Source organism: Heterodontus francisci, chromosome 40 (genome assembly GCF_036365525.1).
Source record: "Heterodontus francisci isolate sHetFra1 chromosome 40, sHetFra1.hap1, whole genome shotgun sequence".
NCBI classification, from domain to species: domain Eukaryota; kingdom Metazoa; phylum Chordata; class Chondrichthyes; order Heterodontiformes; family Heterodontidae; genus Heterodontus; species Heterodontus francisci.
The window spans coordinates 17,631,959-17,649,332 of record NC_090410.1 but is presented as its reverse complement, the minus strand read 5'-3'; the positions used below and the strand labels follow the sequence as shown (position 1 = coordinate 17,649,332).

Here is a 17,374-nt window from a genome sequence, read left to right as displayed (position 1 = left end):
TGACTATGAAATTTGTAAAATTTGACCGTGAATTTGGTAGGGCCCCATTCATCAGTAAATCGAATATGGCCTGTTTGCAAAAATATAGTTCCAGAAAACTGTCTCGGCACTCAAGAAATTCGCTGCCTTTGGGACTTGAGCTATAAAGCCTGGCTCGGGTATAAAATTAGAACCCGACCCGGCCACAGCCAAACCGAACTTGACCCAGGCCCGAGGCCTTTAACATTTTTTCGCGCCCGACTCGACACGAATATCCTTCATCCATTCCGGCAGCAGGCTATTCCTGCAGATGGAGTTGTGGGGAATCATGGGTAAGCCTGATCCCGCGACTTCCCGGAAGCAGCACCGTCCAACCCGACCCGACCCCGACACATGTCGGGTTCGGGTTGGGTAGCCGGGCTTTATTGAGCTGCTTTGCTTCCCCTAGTCTGTGAGAAAATTAAAGTTTCCCATTACAACTACATCGGTTTTGCAACAAACTGCTGTTTTCCATGTTTATGTATCTTGCTACTTTATCACCGCCATCTATAACATCTACAAATGACTCCCAAAGTCTTGCGTCCTTATTTGTTCTCAAATTTTACCATAATGTTTTTGCTACCTGCTGACCCGTACTGATATGCCCCCTACCTAATGCTGCAATAACGCCCCTACTCAATACAGCTACTCATCCTCATTTTCCAAATTCTCTTGCCCTTTCTAAACACCTTGCGACCTGCAATTCTGGCCTCTCGCGCATCCCTGATTTTAATTGCTCCACCACTGACAGCCGTGCTTCAACTGCTAAGGCACTAAACTCTGAAATTTCCTCCCTAAACCTCTCTCTCCTCCTTTAAAAGTCACTCCTTAAAACCTACTTCTTTGATCAAGCTTTTGGTCACTAGTTCCAGTACCTCCTCAGTCTCGGTGTCAAATTTTGTTTGATAGCACTCCTGTGAAGCAACACGTTAAGGGTACTCTATAAATGCAAATTGTTGTTCAGATATTTATCTCCCAGTCAGGTCCAGCTCGTAGGCAGGTCTCAGTGACTCTAAGTTGAATTTGCACTAGAAACTGTTTCCACTAGCAGAAGGGTCAGTAACCAGAGGACACAGATAAAAGGCAATTAGCAAAATATAGGGAATCTATTTTATGCAGTAAGTTACGATGATCTGGAATGCACTGTCTGAAAGGGAGATGGAAGCAGATTCAATAGTAACTTTCAAAAAGATAAATATTTAAGGGACACAGATTGAAAGTTTTGGGCAAAAGATGCAGGGAAAATATGAGGAAGCACTTTATACGCAGCGGGTGGTAATGACATGGCATTCGCTGCCCACAAGGGCGTTGGAAGCGGAGACAATCAATAACTTCAAGAGGAAGTTAGATGACCACCAGAGAGAAACATTACTTGCAGGGCTACAGGATTCAAGCTGGGGAGTGGGACTGACTGCATAGCTCTGTGGTGAGCCGGCATGGGCTCGAGGGGCCGAATGGCCTCCATTTGGGCTATAAATAAATATAAGGTAGAAATATTTCATGCCTATGGAGAAAGAGCAGGGACTAATTAGATAGTTCCTTAAAAGAGCCGGAGCAGGTACGGTGGACTAAATGGCCTCCTTCTGTGCTAATTCAATGATTTTTAGCAGTTGAAAAAAAAACTTTTCCTTTATGTCCCTTTTTTCCCTCTCTTAATCCAATCATTCGTTCCCTCTGTTTGTTTCTCAATCCTTAAACCTCATTGGTTAAGGAGATACGGAGTGGTTCCACCGTTCACCGAGGTGCCAGACACTCTATTTGCCTCCATTGCAAGCACCAGCAATTTGTGGCACAAAAGTTCTTCAAGTTGAAGGGTGAGGGAATAAGGCTTACTAACAGAGCACTTCGCGAGATGCTCCACTCCATCAACATATGGGCCACTGCACTCTGACATCCGAGACCTGGCTGATAGCAGGGGCCAGCTGGATGCTGACAAAGTCTCTCCAGCTCACAAAGGATAGATCAAGAATAGAACAATGGAAAGGACTAAGTAATAATGGGCAATTTGCAGACCAGCAAAGTGAGTAGGTGATTAACAGCATCCATGGAGAATTTACATTTCAGGTCAATGATCTTTCTTCAGAATTGGAAAAAAGTTAGAGACGTAACAGGTTTTAGGCAAGTTATAGAGTCAAGGAAAGGGCCGATGATGGGGAAAGAAAGGTCTATGAGAGGGTGGAAGGCAAGAGACATTAAATGTCAAAACGGTTGATGGTACAAGGCAAAGGGGATGATAATGGGGCAAGTAAAGGAACAGAAGATAGGTCTAGAGGAACTGTAAAGGGGGGGGGGGGGGTGGGGGAGAGGAGAAGCAGAATCATCACCAACAGATGCTGTCCAAAATAATAAGCACCGAGATTAAGATCTGAAGAAGAACTACACACTTCCCTACATTATACTCTATCTGCCATCTTGTTGCCCACTCAATTCACCTGTCTCTATCTCTTTGCAGCCAGTGAGTTGCCTATCAAGTGTCAGCATCCTGGGAGTTGGGTGAGCACTAGGACCTAGCGAGTTCCCGATTGATAGATCTATTACTGTTGGTAGGACGAACGCCGAAACCAAACAAGGGAAAAGGATCCAGGATTGCGAGAACAACAACGTCCATTTATCTATAAATGTAAAAAGCCCTGCTTCCCTCCTTTCCCCGGCCTACCGGTGACCGTCGTCCCGCTGCGCATTCTGGATTGTCGGCGCCATGGTCCCGCACCGCGCGAGGGCTGCTGGGAGTTGACAGCCAAGGCCCGGAACTACACCTCCCACAATACCCCTCGGCTCCCAGCCGGCACTGCGACAGACCACAGCGATACGCTCGCTAACGCTCCAATAGCAGTAAGCCGTGTCCGGCACTGGCCACGCCACCGCACTAACCACGCCCTCTGCAATAACCCTACCCAAAGCACAACAACCCCCCCCCCCCCCAACCACGCCTCCTCACGCTGACTAATCACGCACGCACCCACCCACCCTTGCTCTGCTACCACACTAACCACGCCCTGACCCCACCCCCGCACTAACCACGCCCCGCCCTGACCCCACCATGCCCCTTCGCTGACCCCGCCCCCAAACTGACACCACCATGCCCCCGGCGCTGACCCCCGCCCCACATTAACCACGCCCCTCCGGATCCCGCCCCTGCATTAACCACGCCCTCCATTCTAGGCTGACACCTTCTTTGACACAAGAACAAGAAATACTGGAATCACTCAGCAGGTCTGGCAGCATCTGTGGAAAGAGAAGCAGAGTTAACGTTTCGGGTCAGCGAGCCTTCTTCGGAACTGACAAATATTAGAAAAGTCACAGATTATAAACAAGTGAGGTGGGGGTTGGGCAAGAGATAACAAAGGAGAAGGTGCAGATTGGACCAGGCCACATCGCTGACCAAAAGGTCACGGAGCAAAGGCAAACAATATGTTAATGGTGTGTTGAAAGACAAAGCATTAGTACAGATTAGGTGTGAATATACTGAATATTGAACACCCCCACCACCTCGTCCCCGTCCCAGGGCACCTTCCCTTGCAATCGCAGGAGGTGTAATACCTGCCCATTTACCTCCTCTCTCCTCACTATCCCAGGCCCCAAACACTCCTTTCAGGTGAAGCAGCGATTTACTTGTACTTCTTTCAATGTAGTATACTGTATTCGCTGCTCACAGTGTGGTCTCCTCTACATTGGGGAGACCAAGCGCAGACTGGGTGACCGCTTTGCGGAACATCTCCGCTCAGTCCGCAAGCAGGACCCTGAGCTTCCGGTTGCTTGCCATTTCAACACTCCCCCCTGCTCTCATGCTCACATCTCTGTCCTGGGATTGCTGCAGTGTTCCAGTGAACATCAACGCAAGCTTGAGGAACAGCATCTCATCTACCGATTAGGCACACTACAGCCTGCCGGACTGAACATTGAGTTCAATAATTTCAGAGCATGACAGCCCCCCACTTTACTTTCATTTTTAGTTATTTTTTCTTCCTTTTTTTTGCATTCCTTTTTACATTTTTTACAATCTTTTTTTGCATTTATTTCATTTCATCTTAGTTTGTTCAGTTTGCTTACCCACTGTTTTTTTCAGGTTGTTTTTCTTCAGGTTTGCACTTGCTGATGTTCAATATTCAGTGTATTCACACCTAATCTGTACTAATGCTTTGTCTTTCAACACACCATTAACATATTGTTTGCCTTTGCTCCGTGACCTTTTGGTCAGCTATGTGGCCTGGTCCAATCTGCACCTTCTCCTTTGTTATCTCTTGCCCAACCCCCACCTCACTTGTTTATAATCTGTGACTTTTCTAATATTTGTCAGTTCCGAAGAAGGGTCACTGACCCGAAACGTTAACTCTGCTTCTCTTTCCACAGATGCTGCCAGACCTGCTGAGTGAATCCAGCATTTCTTGTTTTTGTTTCAGATTTCCAGCATCCGCAATATTTTGCTTTTACCTTCTTTCTTTGGCCTCCTTGTCTCGAGAGACAATGGATACGCGCCTGGAGGTGGTCAGTGGTTTGTGGAGCAGCGCCTGGAGTGGCTATAAAGGCTAATACTAGAGTGACGAACTCTTCCACAGGTGCTGCAGATAAAATTGGTTGTCGGGGCTGTTACGCAGTTGGCTCTCCCCTTGCGCTTCTGTCTTTTTTCCTGCCAACTGCTAAGTCTCTTCGACTCGCCACTCTTTAGCCCCGCCTTTATGGCTGCCCGCCAGCTCTGGCGATCGCTGGCAACTGACTCCCACGACTTGTGATCAATGTCACAGGATTTCATGTTGCGTTTGCAGACGTCTTTAAAGCGGAGACATGGACGGCCGGTGGGTCTGACACCAGAGGCGAGCTCGCTGTACAATGTGTCTTTGGGGATCCTGCCATCTTCCATGCGGCTCACATGGCCAAGTCATCTCAGGCGCCGCTGGCTTAGTAGTGTGTATAAGCTGGGGATGTTGGCCGCCTCGAGAACTTCTGTGTTGGAGATACAGTCCTGCCACCTGATGCCAAGGATTCTCCGGAGGCAGCGAAGATGGAATGAATTGAGACGTCGCTCTTGGTTGACATCACACCCACATTAACCACGCCCCTCCCTGACCCCGCCCCTGCATTAACCACGCCCTCCACTGAACTGACCTGCACAAACATTGCCCCTCGATCGAACGACGCCCCACAGTCACCTCACTCCTGCACTCACACCACCCAATGCCGATCCTCCCCAATGCTGACCCTGCCCCGCATCATCACACTAAAGCCTGGCTCGGGTATAAAATTAAACCCGACCCAAGACCTTTAATTTTTTTTTCTCGCCCGAGCCGACCCGACTTTACACGTATCTCCTTCATCTGTTCCGGCAGCAGGTGTTGTGGGGAATCATGAGTTAGGCTGATCCCGTGACTTGACGGAAGCAGTGTCCAGCCCGATCCGAGCCCGAATCCTGGACTCGGAATTTCGACACGACACGACCCAAACCCGACACATATAGTCGGGTCTAGTCGGGTTCGGGTTGGGTAGCCATGTTTACATCACATCACTCCGCAGCCCGCACTGACTCGGGCCATCACATCACCCCGACGTGCGCACTGACCCGGGCCATCACATCACTCCGCAGCCCGCACTGACCGGGCCATCACATCACCCCACCGCCCGCACTGACCCGGACCATCACATCACCCCACCGCCCGCACTGACCCGGGTCATTACAACACCCCGCCACCCGCACTGACCCGGGCCATTACAACACCCCGCCACCCGCACTGACCCGGGCCATTACAACACCCCGCCACCCGCACTGACCCGGGCCATTACAACACCCCGCCACCCGCTTTCTCTGCCTTTCAATCGAATCATAGTCATGACTGCACAGAAGGAGGCCATTCAGCCCAAAAAGTCCATCAACTCTCTGTGGAGAGTCCAGTCAGTCCCATTCCCTGCACTATTCCCATAGTCCTGCAAGTTTATTCCCCTCATGTGCGCATCCAATTTCATTTTGAAATTCTTTATCGTCTCCACTTCCACCACCCTCATAGACAGTGAGTTCCAAGTCGGTACCACTCACTGTGAAATGAAGTTCTTCCTCTTGCCAAAAACCTTAAATCTGTGTCTCCTAGTCCTTGTACCATCAACTAATGGGAACAGCTTTTCTTTGTATATCTTATCTAAACCTGTCATAATCTTGCACACCTCTATCAAATGATGCTGATCTTCTGTTTCAACTCCACATTCCTGTCCTTCCCTGTATCCCTTTATTCCCTGAGAGACCAAAAGTCTATCTCAGCTGCAACACTCTGGGGCAGAGAATTCTAAAGATTCAGAGCCTTCTAAGTGAAGAGTGGGTCCAATACTCATATTTTAAACTTAAATAAGGGCAATTATGAGAGCATTAAAGCAGAGCTAGCTAAAGTGCAAATCAGGTTAAGGGACAGGTCATTAGAGATGCAGTGGCAGACATTTAAGGGGATCTTTCAGAATACATTTCAACGAGAAAAAAAAATTCCAAGGGTGGGACCCGCCATCCGTGGTTAACTAAAACAATTAAAGATAGTATCAAACTTAAAGAAAAAGCCTATAATTGCACAAAGATGGGAGGCAGGTCAGAAGATTAGACAAAATATAAAAAAATGTAAAGAATGACTAAAATATTAATAAGGAAGGTAAAATTAGAGTACGAGAGAAAGCTAGCTAGAAATATAAAAAGAGAGTTTCTATAGATATTTAAAAAAGAAAAGAGTTAACAATGTTGGTCCTATAAAAAGTGAGTCTGGGGAATTAATAATAGATAATAAGGAGATGGCAGATGAATTGAACAGATATTTTGCATCATTCTTCACTATTGAGGATACAAGTAACATCCCAGTATTAGCTGTAAGTCAGGAAATGGGAGGGAGGAACTCAAGAAAATCACCAGAGAAGTGGTAATGAACAAATTTTGGAGCTGTGGCTGACAAGTCCCCGGGTCCTGATGGACTTCATCCTAGGGTCTTAAAAGAAGTGGCTAGTGAGATAGTTGATGCGGTAGTTTTAATTTTCCAAAATTCCCTAGATTCGGGGAAGGTTCTGTTAGATTGGAAAATAGCGAATCTAACTCCTTTATTCAAAAAGGGAGGGAGACAGAAAGCAGGAAACTACAGGCCAGTTAGCTTAACATCAGCTTTAGGGAAAATGTTAGAAGCTATTATTAAAGATGTTAAAGCAGGGCATTTAGAAAAATTTAAGGTAATCAGGCAGAGTCAACATGGTTTTGTGAAAGGGAAATCATGTTTAACCAATTTATTGGAGTTCTTTGAGGGAGTTACATGTGATGTGGATAAAGGGGAACCAGTGGATGTATTGTGCTTAGATTTCCAGAAGACATTTGAGAAGGTGTCACACCAAAGGTTATTGCAGAAAATAAAAGCTCATGGTATAGGGATAGTATATTGGCATGGATAGAAGATTGGTTAGCTAACAGGAAACAGAGAGAAGGCATAAATGGGTCATTTTCTGGTTGGCAAGATGCAATGAGTGGGCTGCCACAGGGATCTGTGCTGGGGCCTCAACCTTTAATAATTTATATAAATGACTTAGATGAAGGGACTGAAGGTATGGTTGCTAAATTTGCTGGCGACACAAAGGTAGGTAGGAAAGTAACTTGTGAAGAGGACAAAGGGATATAGATAGGTTAAGTGAGTGGGCAAAGACCTGGCAAATGGAGTAGTGTGGGAAATTGTGAACTTTGGCAGGAAGAATAAAAAAGAAGCATTTAATCTAAATGATGAGAGATTGCAGAGCTCTGAGATGCAGAGGGATCTGGGTGTCCTAGTGTATGAATTGCAAAAGGTTAGTATGCAGGTACAGCACGTAATTAGGAAAGCTAATAGAATGTTATCGTTTATTGCGAAGGGAATTGAATACAAAAGTAGGGAGGTTATGCTCCAGCTATATAGGGCATTGGTGAGAGCATATCTGGAGGACTGTGTACAGTATTGGTCTCTTTATTTAAGGAAGGATGTAAATGCACTGGAGGCAGTACAGAGAAGGTTTACTAGACTAATACCTGGAATGGGCGGGCTATCTTATGAGGAAAGGTTGGACAGGCTAGAATTGTATCTACTGGAATTTAAAAGAGTAAGAGGTGACTTGACTGAAACATATAAGATCCTGAGGGGTCTTGACAGGGTGGATGTGGAAAAGATGTTTCCCCTTGTTGGAGAATCTAGGACTAGGGGGTCACTGTAAAAAAAATTAGGTGTCGCCCATTTAAGACAGTGATGAGCAGAAATTTCTTCTCTCAGAGTTTCATGTGTCTTTGGAATTCTCTTCCACAAAAGGCGTTGGAAGCAGAGTCTTTGAATACTCTTAAGGCAGAGGTAGATTCTTGATAAGCAAGGGATGGAAAGTTATCAGGGGTAAATGGAAATGTGGAGTAATCAGTTCAGCCATGAATTTATTGAATGACAGATCAGACTCGAAGGGCTGAGTGGCCTACTCCTGCTCCTAATTCATATGCCTGTAAGAAATTTCCCCTCATCTCAGTCCTAAATGATCGACCCATTACCCTGAGACTATGACCTGATGTTCTAGATTCCCCATCCAGGGAAACAACCTTTCAGTGTCTACTCTATCAACCCCCTTCAGAATCTTGTATGTTTTGATGAGATCACCTCTCATTCTTCTAAACTCTAGAGCGTATAGGCCCAGTTTACTCAGCCTCTCAACATAGGACAACCCATTCATCCCAGGAACAAATCTGGTGAATCTTCGCTTCACTGCCTCGAACACAAGTAGATCCTTCCTTAAATATGGAAATCAAAACTGTGCCGAGTACTCCAGGTGTGGTCTCACCAAAGCACTATACAATTGTAGCAAGACTTCCCTATTCTTATTTCAATCCCCTTGCAATAAAAGCCAACATGCCATCTGCCTTTCTAATTGCTTACTGTACCTCATAGAAAACCTTCTTTACAGCACAGAAGGAGGCCACTTGGTCCATTGGATCCACGCCGGTCGATATGTAACCATCCAGCCCAATTCTACTTTCCGGCCCTTGGTCCATAGCCCTGTAGGTTATGACACTTCAAGTACATATCTAAGTACTTTTTAAATGCTATAAGGATTTCTGCCTCTATCACCCTTTCAGGCAGTGAGTTCCAGATCCCAACCTCTGGGTGAAAAAATCTCCCCTCAAATCCCCTCTAAATCTTCTACCTCTTACTCTAAATCTCTGCCTCCTAGTTATGAACCCCTCAACCAAGGGGAATAGGGCCTTCCTATCCACTCTATCCAGATCTCTCATAATTTTATAAACTTTAATTAGGTCTCCCCTCAGCCTCCTCTGTTCCAAAGAAAACAACCCTAGCCTATCCAATCTTTCCTCATAACTAAAATTCTCCAGTCCAGGCAACGGCCTTGTAAATCTCCTCTGTACCCTCTCTAGTGCAATCATCTTTCCTATAGTGCAGTGACCAGAACTGCATGCAATACTCCAGCAATGGCCTAACCAGTGCTTTATACAGTTCCAGAATAACCTCCCTGCTTTATATTCTATGCCTTGGCTAATAAAGGCAAGTATCCCATATGCCTTCTTGACCATTTTACCTGTCCAGCCACCTTCAGGGATCTTTGGATATTGTTACGATTGAGGCAGGAGGAGTGCACTGTTAATTCAGTCCCACTTCTCCATAGGTCACAACATATCTTTAAATTTTCCCACTTACTGAAACATATGCTCTATTTTTCTCCAGAATAAAACATACCAACCAGGTTTCTTTAATAAACATCAAAATTATCAGTTTGTTATAAACCAAGTTTAACCGGTAATGAAGTAGAAAATATGCACAATTTGAAATATTAACGCCCCTTATTTATACTAGCCTACACGCGCACACACACATACATACACAACCTGTTAACTTGGAAAAATAAAATGGATTTTTGTTTACAGCTGTTACAAATAAATAGAAGGGGAAAAAACACTTAGGCTGAAAAGAAGGCATGGAAAGATGTCCTTTGTTTTGGTTTGGCGTCTCAAATGCAAATAGGTGGCTGTCACTCGGATCTTCCCAGAACAGTTCCTTCCAGATGATGTTGAAGATCAGTTTGGGTAGGCTTTCTAAGAGATGCAGCAACAGGAGGTTTCAGTTAGGTCTTACAGCCGAACTGTAGCAGTAAAGGTTTCTTCAAATACAGGAGGAAATAGCAAACTCCCTCAGTTGATATCAATATCCTTAATTTCCTCACTCTTTTTAGCCCCTAGGTTACTGCCTATTTCTGGTATGGAACTTGCGTCTTCTACTGTGAAGACAGGCACAACATATTTGTTCAATGCCTCTGCCATTGATGTTCTGCATTTGGACCCTAACTTCTCAAATTCTCTAAGCAGAACATAATTTCTGGCTCTACCTATGTCATTGGTTCCCATATGGACCACGACAACTGGATCCTCCCCCTCCCACATCAGGTTCCTCTTCAGCTGCGAGGAGATGTCCTTAACCCTGGCACTGGGCAGGCAACAGTTCTGCTAGAGGTAGCTTCTCGACCCCTGCTGGGGTTTCCTGTATAGCACATCCTCACATCAGTTCTCAGGGGATTTAATGGGGGTGAGCTTTGAAAAAAAGGTGGCCTGTGGCCAAGATGCAGTCATGCATCTGACAGGATGAGCTAATGTCTTACCCTCTTTGCCAGCACCTTTGATGTGCCTCCCTTCCCCATGTCCCACTTCCTCTTGTGTAGCCACATGCAATCTCTAAAAAGAGGTAAGGAACACTCACCTTGGCAGAGTGAAGGAGGTCATTGACCCTCTTGCGGCACTGGGCCCATGTTCAGGGTGTGAGCCCATGGCTGCTGTCCTCCTCTGCGATCTCCATCAGGCTTGCTTCATCAAGCGGGAGGAACTCTTCTTGCCATCGCTGGGGAATGGGGCCTCCTGCCTTTCCCTTGCAGCCTGAAGGAGAATCTTCGGAGAGGCATCGCTGAACAGTGGGGCCACCTGTGTCCTGCCTCTGCCATCCTCTGGTGTTCTTCTCGGGGTTAGGGAGAGTCCCTCCAACACCAGTTTCAACATAGAACATGAAACAGCAAATGACTCAAAGGCAGCAATGCAAGCAGGGTGGGCAGGGCTTTAAATATGATGCCAGCACCTGCTCTGGAATCATCTGACACTGTATTTGGCACCACGAAGCCTGCCCCCGTCGTCTGATTGGCTGAGCCTGTGCCTCCATTATTATAATTGGCCACCCGCCGCCTGGTTGTGATGCACACATGACGAGAGGTGATAGCACGCATTTCTGGGGCCCCGCCGGGACCCACGATGGGTTCACTAAATTCAGCCCTTTGTGTCTTCCTCACAACTTGCTTTCCTATCTTTGTATTGCCCACAAATCTGGCTACAATACACTCGGTCCCTTCATCCAAGTCATTAATATAGATCATAAATAGTTGAGGCCCCAGCACTGATCCCTGTGGCACTCCACTAGTTACAGTTTACCAACCTGAAAATGACCCATTTATCCTGACTCTCTGTTCCCTGTTAGTTAGCCAATCCTCTATGCATGCTAATATATTATCACCAACATCATGAGCTCTTATCTTGTGTAGTAACCTTTTATGAGGGACCTTTATCCACCCTGCTTGTTACATCCTTGAAGAACTCTAATAGACTTGTCAAACACAATTTCCCTTTTATAAAATCTTGTTGACTCTGCCTGATTGCATAATGATTTCCCAAATGTCCTGCTACTACTTCCTTACTTAATAATGGATCTTAGCATTTTCCTAATGACAGATGTTAGGCTAACTGGCTTATAATTTCTTGCTTTCTGCCTCCCTCCTTTCTTGAATAGAGTTGTTACATTTGTGGTTTTCCAGAAACTAGGGAATTTTGGAAGATTACAACCAATGCATCCATTATCTCTGCAGCCACTTCTTTTAAAACCCTAGGATTCAGTCCATCCAGGGGACTTGTCAGCCTTTAGTTCCATTAGTTTTCCTAGTACTTTTTCTCTGGTGATGGTGATTGTTTTAAGTTCCTCCCTCCCTTTTGCCTCTTGATTTTCTATTATTCTTAGTTTGCTTTTTGTGTCTTCGGCACTGAAGACAGGTACAAAATACTTGTTCAAAGCCTCTGCTATTTCCTTGTTTCCCATTATTAATTCCCCAGTCTCATCCTCTAAGGGACGAATGCTTTCTTTAGCTACTCTCTTCTTTTTTTTATATATTTGTAAAAGTTTTTGCTATCTGTTTTTATATTTCTGTCTAGTTTACTCTAATACTCTAATTTCTCCCTCTTTTTTTTCAGTTATCCTCTGCTGGTTTCTAAAATATTTCCAATCTTCTGGCCTACCACTAATCTTCGCAGCATTGTATGCCTTTTCTTTCAACTTGATACCATCCTTAACTTCCTTAGTTAACCACAAATGGTGCATCATTCTCAAAGAGCCTTTCTTCATGGAATATATCTTTGTTGAGAGTTATGAAATATCTCCTTAAATGTCTGTCACTCCTTCTCTACAATCTTACCTTTTAACTTATTATCCCAGTCCACTTTAGCCAACTCTGTCTTCATAGCTTTGTAATTGCCTTTATTTAAGTTTAAGACACTAGTTTCAGACCCAGATTTCTCACCGTCAAACTGAATGTGAAATTCTATCATGTTATGATCACTCTTGCCTAGAGGATGCTTTACTAGGAGGTCATTAATTAATGCTGTCTCATTACACATTACCAGATCTGCGTTTTTAACGTAGTAAAACATCCTGGGGCCCCTTCACAGGAGTGTTATCAAACAAAATTTAACAGAGATACAAAAGGGAATATTACGACAAATGAACAAAAGAGGTAGGTTTTAAGGAGCATGTTAAAGGAGGAGAGAGATGTAGAGAGCAGAGAAGTTTAGGGAGGGAATTCGAGAGCTTAGGGCCTAGCAGTGGAAAGCACGGTCACCAATGGTGGAGCAATTAAAATCAGGGATGCTCAAGAGCGCAGAATTGGAGGAGCGCAGATATCTTAGAGGGTTGTCGGGCTGGAGGAGATTACAGAGATAGGGAGGGGCAAGGCACTGGAGGGTTTTGAAAAGAAGGATGATAATTTTAAAATTGAGGTGTCGCTTGACTGGGAACCATTGTAGGTCAGCGAGCACATGGATGAACTGAACTTGGTGCGAGTAAGGACACAGGCAGCAGAGTTTTGGATGACCTCAAGTTTACAGAGGATAGAACATGGGAGGCTAGTCAGGAGAGCATTGGAATAGTCAAGTCTGGAGGTAATAAAGGCATGGATGAAGGTTTCAGCAGCAGGTGAGCTAAGGCAATGCCACAGTTGGGCAATGTTGCAGAGGTCAAAGTAGTACATCTTGGTGATGACACGGATATGTAGTTGGAAGCTCATCTAGGGGGTCAAATGCAACACCAAGGTTGCAAACAGCGTGGTTCAACCTCAAACAGTGACCAAGGAGAGTCATGGAGTCGAGGGTTAGGGAACAGAGTTGGTTGTGGGGACCGAAGACAATCACTTCGGTCATCCGATTTTTTAGCTGAAGCAAATTTCTAGTCAGCTAGTACTGGATGTCAGACAAACAGGCTGAAAATTTACAGACAATGGAGGGGTTGACAGAGTTGGTGAGGTAGAGCTGTGTGTCGTCAGTATCATTGTAAAACCTGACCATGTGCTTTTGGATGGTATCGCTAAGGTGGGGGCAAAGGATACATCCATGGGGACTAAACAGGTTTGTTTAGTACAGTTTTACACATCAGAGAGAGATGTACACTTCATAAAATACTGCTCTCTGCTCCATAGCTGGAAAATGTGAGCAATCAAATATGGTGGGGAGGGCAGGTCCTAGCAACCTTAGAAGATATCCCCTGTGTGATCAATACTTGCATTTTCAGATGAACACAGACACAGGATTGCACACCTACATACTTAGCTACATCTGTGTTTATCCTGCTGTCACTTATGAAATGAAATAGGAAGATGGGTTGGAATGGCAGTGATCTTCACATCATTTAAAGAATGACACTGTCAATCCATATTACAGGCTTGTGTCACTGTTATATGGGATGGGGATTTGTGAGTGGTGTAACTTTGAATATACGGTGAAAGCCCGCCTGTCAAGAAAACCCCACATGCCAAATGAGAAATATTAATTTCATTGGTTAGAAACTTACATTAGACTTTCAATGGATAAAATCCGACAGGAACTTTTAAAAAACCAGTAGCCACGACAGCCACTGCAATTTGCATCTTAAATACCAGGAGATTGAACTGCAAACAGAAGCCCTGGACCCGGAATAATGGCTTGATCTAAGTAATTGAATTACCTAGGATTGCTTCGTTAACGCAACAGTCAAGGCCATCCTGATACATTGACTTTAAGTGTAAATATTGACATCCTGGAACCTGTGGAGCCAATTCTGAAACAAAAACAAGAAATGCTGGAATCACTCAGCAGGTCTGGCAGCATCTGTGGAAAGAGAAGCAGAGTTAACGTTTCGGGTCAGTGACCCTTCTTCGGAACTGACAAATATTAGAAAAGTCACAGATTATAAACAAGTGAGGTAGGGGTGGGGCAAGAGATAACAAAGGAGAAGGTGCAGATTGGACCAGGCCACATAGCTGACCAAAAGGTCACGGAGAAAAGGCAAACAATATGTTAATGGTGTGTTGAAAGACAAAGCATTAGTACAGATTAGGTGTGAATACACTGAATATTGAACAGCAGCAAGTGCAAACCTGAAGAAAAACAACCTGAAAAAAACAGTGGGTAAGCAAACTGAACAAACTAAGATGAAATGAAATAAATGCAAAAAAAGATTGTAAAAAATGTAAAAGGAATGTAAAAAAAAGGGAAGAAAAAATAACTAAAAATGAAAGTAAAATGGGGGGCTGTCATGCTCTGAAATTATTGAACTCAATGTTCAGTCCGGCAGGCTGTAGTGTACCTAATCGGTAGATGAGATGCTGTTCCTCGAGCTTGCGTTGATGTTCACTGGAACACTGCAGCAATCCCAGGACAGAGATGTGAGCATGAGAGCAGGGGGGAGTGTTGAAATGGCAAGCAACCGGAAGCTCAGGGTCCTGCTTGCGGACTGAGCGGAGATGTTCCGCAAAGCGGTCACCCAGTCTGCGCTTGGTCTCCCCAATGTAGAGGAGACCACACTGTGAGCAGCGAATACAGTATACTACATTGAAAGAAGTACAAGTAAATCGCTGCTTCACCTGAAAGGAGTGTTTGGGGCCTGGGATAGTGAGAAGAGAGGAGGTAAATGGGCAGGTATTACACCTCCTGCGATTGCAGGGGAAGGTGCCCTGGGACGGGGACGAGGTGGTGGGGGTAATGGAGGAGTGGACCAGGGTGTCGCGGAGGGAACGATCCTTGTATCTCATTAAAAACAAAGGAGATCTGTCTCTGCAAAAACAGGAGTTTTGTTACACTCACAGAAGGCAAGGAGTAACTGAGACTGCAGCAGCAGAGAAAGCCGTATGCTTTCCTTTCTCTCTCCCCAGAAAACATCAAGTTTGAAAACCGTCTGCAACTGTGGACCCTCCAAGCCAACAAACTGCTACAGCCAGTGACCAGGAGAAGAGCGTCAATTACAATTCTGCCTTCAAGAAGACCCTGAGCAAAGTAGGGCAACCACAAAGTGCAACTTTGACCTGCGAGGACTTCAAAGAGGACTACCAGCTCATCCACTTCACAGACTGTGTATTTAAGTTCCATTTATTCTGGACTTTAATCCAACCACCAAATCTATTTTTTGCTCCGTAGTCTATTTGTGTGTGTGAGTGATTCACATGTGAATGTGTAGCTTTTTTTTTGGTATTATTAAATAGGGGTTAGAATGTTAAGTTTAATAACCTCTTCCTTGTTTAAACTCAAGAAAACCCATCCAATTCATTCTTTCACAATCACAGCAAAGGTAAAAAGGTAAGACGCTCACAGAGGTGGTAAGCACATTCACTGTTTAAAAGGAATAAACCCTGTTGCAGTCAAATAAGAGGAAGGGCAAGAGGGGAGCCTGAGACCCCCTCCTCACCAGGCCGTAACACTCCACATAAACTGGAGTGGTTAGCAATTACAGAGTGTAACAATTACAGGGTCTAGCCCCAACAATCAACTGCAGTCACAGTCTCAGATTAGCTGTTCTCCCATTTTCCTCAGCATCCTCTCTGAGTGAGACTGTCAATTTGGGCCAAGTTGGAATCCCTGTCCACTATGACCAGGGTTGAGATGCCCAAACTCATGTCTTGTTGGACCCTTACAGCTAATAGGTAGACGTGACTTTGGTCCCGTCAGTGAGTGAAAGACCAGCAGTAATGACAATAACAGAAAATGCTGGAAATACCCGTCAGGTTACACAGCATCTGTGGAGCGAGAGAGAGAGTTAAGTTTCATATTGATGGCCTTTCGTCAGAATTGGAAAAAGTTAGCGATGTAACATTAATGCTTTCGAGCATGGTTTCCTCTGGACCTGGAAGGCTTAAAGATAAGAGACTATGGACTGGATTTTTGAAGGGCTGCGGGGTCGGGAACCAGTGTGGGTTAGATTTCAAAATTGTGGTCCCGGAGGTCGTGTTGGGATCCCGACTCCTCTGGCAGAGTTTTGAATTTTTAAAAGGTCGGCGATGGGGGCGGGGAGGAATGGGAAACAATGTCGATGCCAATTAACGCCCCTTTAAGCTCCTTAAGGAGTTTCTTAAAGGGCCAGTGCGGTTGCGATTCAAATTTTCAATCTTTAATTCAGCGAACCTGAAGAGTCTGGTGGACATTAGTACACAGCTGTCAGGGTTCGCTGTGGGCACATCAGAAACTTTCCCTGCATTTAATTTAATTTGATCTCCTCTGTACTTACTTATGCCGGTTCAAGTGCTCTATGGTCATCTAGCCTGCATGGCCATTTCCATCCCCAGTGTCACTGCTGCTCCTCTTAAGCAAGGCAGCCGCAGCTCCCAACATGGCTACTGCCTGACTTTTCTGCTGGTGCCGGACAGGCAGCTTCCATCTCTCGGAGGCGCTCGGCAGCTCTTACTGGGCACCGAGCTCGCCTCCTGCCCAATTAGGGCATTTACGTTTGAGAACAGTGTCGCGAGATCAATGCAGCTCAAGCATGGGGTTGGGACCCAGAATTCATCTGGGTGTCAGGTGTCCCGACACCATTTTGAAAATCCAGCCCCACATGTTCCACTCTCTGTGCCTCCCTCAGCAGGTTGGAAGATGGTCGCATACTCAAAGACCTTCTGTATAGTGAGGTAGCCAAGGCCAGATGACCAGTGGGGCACCCAAAGCTCCACTTCAAGGATGCTTGCAGGCATGATATGAAGGCCCGAAATGTCGACTATCGCACCTGAGAGTCACTAGCCGGCGAAAGAAGGAAATGGCGACACATCCTGTGGACTGGTGTGCACTACCATGATG

The 17,374-nt window shown here is 45.4% G+C and overlaps 1 protein-coding gene across 2 annotated transcripts in view; it reads right to left on the bottom strand.

Moving 5' to 3' along the window:
* paf1 (PAF1 homolog, Paf1/RNA polymerase II complex component) overlaps nucleotides 1-2,755 on the bottom strand; it is a 41,227-nt gene extending 38,472 nt beyond the window's left edge. The window contains exon 1 of one of the 2 annotated variants that reach the window (XM_068019141.1): nucleotides 2,675-2,755. In XM_068019141.1, the coding sequence (XP_067875242.1) occupies nucleotides 2,675-2,718 (44 nt within the window). In that variant the 5' untranslated portion in view covers nucleotides 2,719-2,755. The remainder of the gene's footprint in view (nucleotides 1-2,674) is intronic. The other variant, XM_068019140.1, reaches the window with a different exon arrangement.
* Nucleotides 2,756-17,374: the final 14,619 nt, after the last annotated feature.